This window comes from Otolemur garnettii, unplaced genomic scaffold (assembly GCF_000181295.1).
Source record: "Otolemur garnettii isolate 467f Iridium unplaced genomic scaffold, OtoGar3 scaffold00325, whole genome shotgun sequence".
NCBI classification, from domain to species: Eukaryota; Metazoa; Chordata; class Mammalia; order Primates; family Galagidae; genus Otolemur; species Otolemur garnettii.
In genome coordinates, this window is record NW_003852720.1 from 230,615 (window position 1) to 234,947 (window position 4,333).

Consider the following 4,333-nt stretch of genomic DNA (forward strand, 5'->3'; position numbering starts at 1 on the left):
GGCTGGATTCGAACCCGCCACCTTAGGTGTATGTGGCTGGCGCCTTAGCTGCTTGAGCCACAGGCGCCGAGCCAGTGAGATGGATTCTGATACCAATTACTAGAAAGCAATAATTATATAATCTTACTATATAAAAAATAATTATCAAAGGCAAACTCTGTCTCCTTGAGTGCTAAAAGTTAAGGGTAGATAGTTTGAGAGCATAATTTCACTTTTATTTTTACTCACTGATTTAATTATGATTCCTGAAGAAGCAATTAGGAAAATTATTAAATAAATAACATGAAGACCAGCCTTCTCTAGGATAAATACTGAACAGCAATAGGAAACAACTGTTCTAATGAGCTGCTACTAATGTTCTAATGAGAGTAAAGCAATTTGAGAGAAAGAGGAAGTTGCTTTATTAACTGCAGTTAATTACCAGGAAACTATGTCTCAACTAGTAGAAAAAAGACTTAGAGTACCACTAAACCTCAGCAAGATAGATTCAGCATGATAAATTTGAATCTATCTTTTTAGCTGTCAGTGCTATCCTAGCAAGTCTCCAACATTCTAGCTTTCTCACTGATCTGCAGAAAGAAGGAAAAGCCATTCTACCTAAGGATGTTAGGATGGGAGAGTCGATTCATGAGCTGCACTTCTTTCAACATGTTTGCCCGGTTACTGCTCAGTGTGTTCATTTTAAGAGCCATCACCTGACCAGAAGCTCGGTGGCGCACCTAGAAAATAAAACAGACCAAGAAAAGAGGGTCAGAGAACAACAGTTATACATGAGGTCAAAGTCTCCAAATGAAGAGCATGTCAAGATATGTTCGTGCCAGTTTAGATAAAATAGACAACCAATTACGTTAAAGTCTCACTTCTATGGGGGAAGATGAATATATTCATATTGTATTGGCCAGAAAAACATTGTTAGTAACATCTCCAGAAATTACATTTTTTTTAATACTTCAAGGAAAAAATGAGGGAAGTTTTTAAGCTGCTTCCTTATGACTGATGTCGGTGAGTCTTATGTTACCAACATAAAAATTCCCTTTTGTGGAACCTGAAGTGTGCATAAAAAAGACATATGAATAAACCTTACTTAAGATTTAATGAACTATAAAACTGTCATTGTAAGACAATAAACCACATACTCAAAGTCTTCCTCAGGTCCCATAAAAATGTATCTACAAGGGCCATGTGAGGTGGCTCACACCTGTAATCCTAGCATTCTGGGAGGCCGAGGAAGGTAGATTGCTTGAGCTCAGGAGTTCAAGACCTGCCTGAGGCAAGAGCAAGACCATATCTCTACTAAAAATAGAATAAAGCTAGCCAAGTGTTTTGGTGCAAGCCTGTAGTCCCAGCTACTCGAGAGGCTGAGGCAAGAGGATCTCTTGAGTCCAAGTGTCTGAGGTTTCTGTGAACTATAATGCCATGGCACTCTACCAAAGGCCACAGAGGGAGACTCTGTCTCAAAAATAAATAAATATTTGTATTTGTATTTTTAAAAAAAAAGCATTGCATGTTAAATATAGAAAGAAATCAGTGAAACTTTTAGAGCCAATATTGTAGTAACTCTACCCAAATAATCTCTGTGGGTTTTTTTTTTTTTTTGAGACAGTCTCAGTATGTGGCCCTCAGTAGAGTGCCATAACATCACAGCTATCAGTAACCTCAAACTCTGGGGCTTAAGCGATTCTCTTGCCTCAGCCTCCCAAGTAGCTGGGACTACAGGCTGGGACTACAGACTACAGGCACCTACCACAACACCTGGCTATATTTTTGGTTGTTGTAATTGTCATTGTTGTTTGGCAGGCCCAGGCCAGGTTTGAACCTGCCAGCCCTGGTGGTATGTGGCTGGTACCCTCACTGCTGAGCTACAAGCACTGAGCCCTATTTCACTCTTTCACCTCAAAAAACCTGAAATGACAATAGCCCCATAAGTGTAACATAGTTTTTAATAAAGGACAGACATCACTGCTTATCTTAGAACTCAAAGAAATAATGTTTCAGAGTGGACAAGAGGATTGGGGAGAGGGGCAGGCTAAACACTCAGAGCCACAGGAATCTTGATCAGAAAAACTAAGGCAGAACACTGGCTGTCCTCTTCCCTCTTCTAGATCTCTGAGTGAGATTTGGAACCCAACTCTCTTCTCAGTACATCAATGATTCTGTTGTCATGTATCTCGTGATTGATGAAAGAGAAGTAGTTTTCTTTTTCAGATCCTGCATGGATAAGTTAAAAGAAACATTTATATACAAAGACCTCACTGACAGTATTTTTCCAACTCTACTTAGAGATGACATCTGTGTTTTAATAAGGGTTCTCCATCCTTTTATTCCCATCATCTGAAAACTATCATACTGAGTTTTTATCAAAATGTCTGCTTTTAAGAAAGCTTGATATTAAAATAATGTGTGAAATTCAGAGATAGCTCCATTTCAAACTAATCCGAAAAAAAAATCCACTTCCTTGAAAAAGTGGAAAAGATGTTGAACTTATATATAACTCACTGCATTTTAGCTTTCATTTGTAAAAAATATTCTTCCTCAGGCTGGGCGCTCATACCTGTAATCCCAGCACTCTGGGAGGCCGAGGCAGGCAGATCACCTGAGCTCACCAGTTCAAGACCAGCCTGAGCTAGATCAAGACCCTGTCTCCAAAAACAGCCAGGCATGTGGCAGTACCTATAGGCCCAGGTACCCAGGAAGCTGAGGCAAGAGAATCACTTGAGCCCAAAAGTTTGAGGTTGCTGTGAGCTATGATGCCACAGCACTCTACAAGGAGAGATAAAGTGAGATTTTGTCTCAAAAACATAAATAAATCTTTCTCTTCTCTCCTTTTATCCTACTCCCCAATTCTACTCATCTTTCAATGACACACTCAAATATCTCCTCCTTTGTGATGTTTTCTTTAACTCTCTCTAGACACTATTCTTTCTTTATACCACCTCAGAACTATAGTCATAATGCCAGTATAATACTCATCACATAGTTGTGTACAAAAATATCTTCTTAGTAGGCTACAAAGTACCTTGAGATCAGGATCTACATTGTATTCATCTTTGTCTTGCAATGCCTTGATGCTCAGTATATGAGGGCACAGTGAAAACAGTGGCAACAACAGTTAAAAGTAGTATAAGATCTGGTCACTCACTCCTTTCTGGAATTTATTGTCTGGAAAGGGGCAAACAGTAAACTATATGAGTGAGCCAGGCACAGTGGATTAAGCCTGTAATCCTAGCACTCTAGGAGGCTGAGGCAGGAGGATCCCTTGAGCTTAGGAGTTTAAGGGGCGGGCTAAACACTCAGAGCCACAGGAATCCTAATCAGAAAAACTAAGTGAGAGGGAGACCCCATCTGTACTAGAAACGAAAAAATTTACAGCTTGGAGCCTGTAGCTCAGTGAGTAGAGTGCCGCCCACATACACTGAAGGTGGTGGGTTTGAGCCTGGCCCAGGGCCTGCTAAAAACAATGACAACTGCAACCAAAATATTGCCGGGTGGGCGGCACCTGTGGCTCAGTGGGTAGGGCACCAGCCCCATATACCAAGAGTGGCAGAGGGTGGCAGGTTCAAACCCAGCCCTAGCCAAACTGCAATAAAAAAATAGCTGGGGGTTGTGGCAGGCACCTGTAGTCCCAGCTACTCTGGAGGCTGAGGCAAGAGAATCCCTTAAGCCCAGGAGTTTGAGGTTGCTGTGAGCTGTGACACGACAGCACTCTACTGAGGGCAACACAGTGAGACTCTGTCCCTCAAAAAAAAAAAAAAATTTAGCCAGGTGTTGTGGCAGGTACCTATAGTCCCAGCTACTCAGGAGGCCAAGGCAGGAGGATAGCTTGAACCCAGGAGTTTGAGGTTTATGTAAGCTGAGCTAAAACCACTACACTCTACCCTGGGCAACAGGGTGAGACTCTGTTGAAAGAAAAAAAAGAAGAGAAAAAAAGAGAAAGGGATGACAGAAAGGAAGGAAGGTAATGACCTAAGAGACTTCAGTTAAACCTCAAGGTATTAATAGACTTAGCTAGTTTTTTTTTTTTTTCTTTTAAAGTACAAAACAGACTATAGGTGATAAGGGAGGGGAAAGTACCATCAAATACTGGGGCCCAGGAAAAATGAGAAGTCTTCCTAGATGCAGGGAGAACTTTATTCCAAGTGCTCAGATACAAAACTACAAAAATTAATTAGTTCTCAGTCTACTTAGATTTTCAGAGTAAAGGGAAGGTTTGTTTCTGCTTAAAGTTTTTTCTTTATAGATACTTTTTATTACTAATAAAAGAATTTCCATGGCTCGGCGCCTGTGGCTCAAGCGGCTAAGGCGCCAGCCACATACACCTAAGGTGGCGGGTTCG

At 41.0% G+C, this 4,333-nt stretch overlaps 1 protein-coding gene across 1 annotated transcript in view; it reads right to left on the minus strand.

Annotated features, from left to right (window-relative positions):
- TESK2 (testis-specific kinase 2) overlaps positions 1-4,333 on the minus strand; it is a 119,784-nt gene that overhangs the window by 86,611 nt on the left and 28,840 nt on the right. Inside the window, exon 2 of the mRNA XM_023509057.1 lies at positions 598-719. Within this exon, the coding sequence (XP_023364825.1) occupies positions 598-719 (122 nt within the window). The remainder of the gene's footprint in view (positions 1-597; positions 720-4,333) is intronic.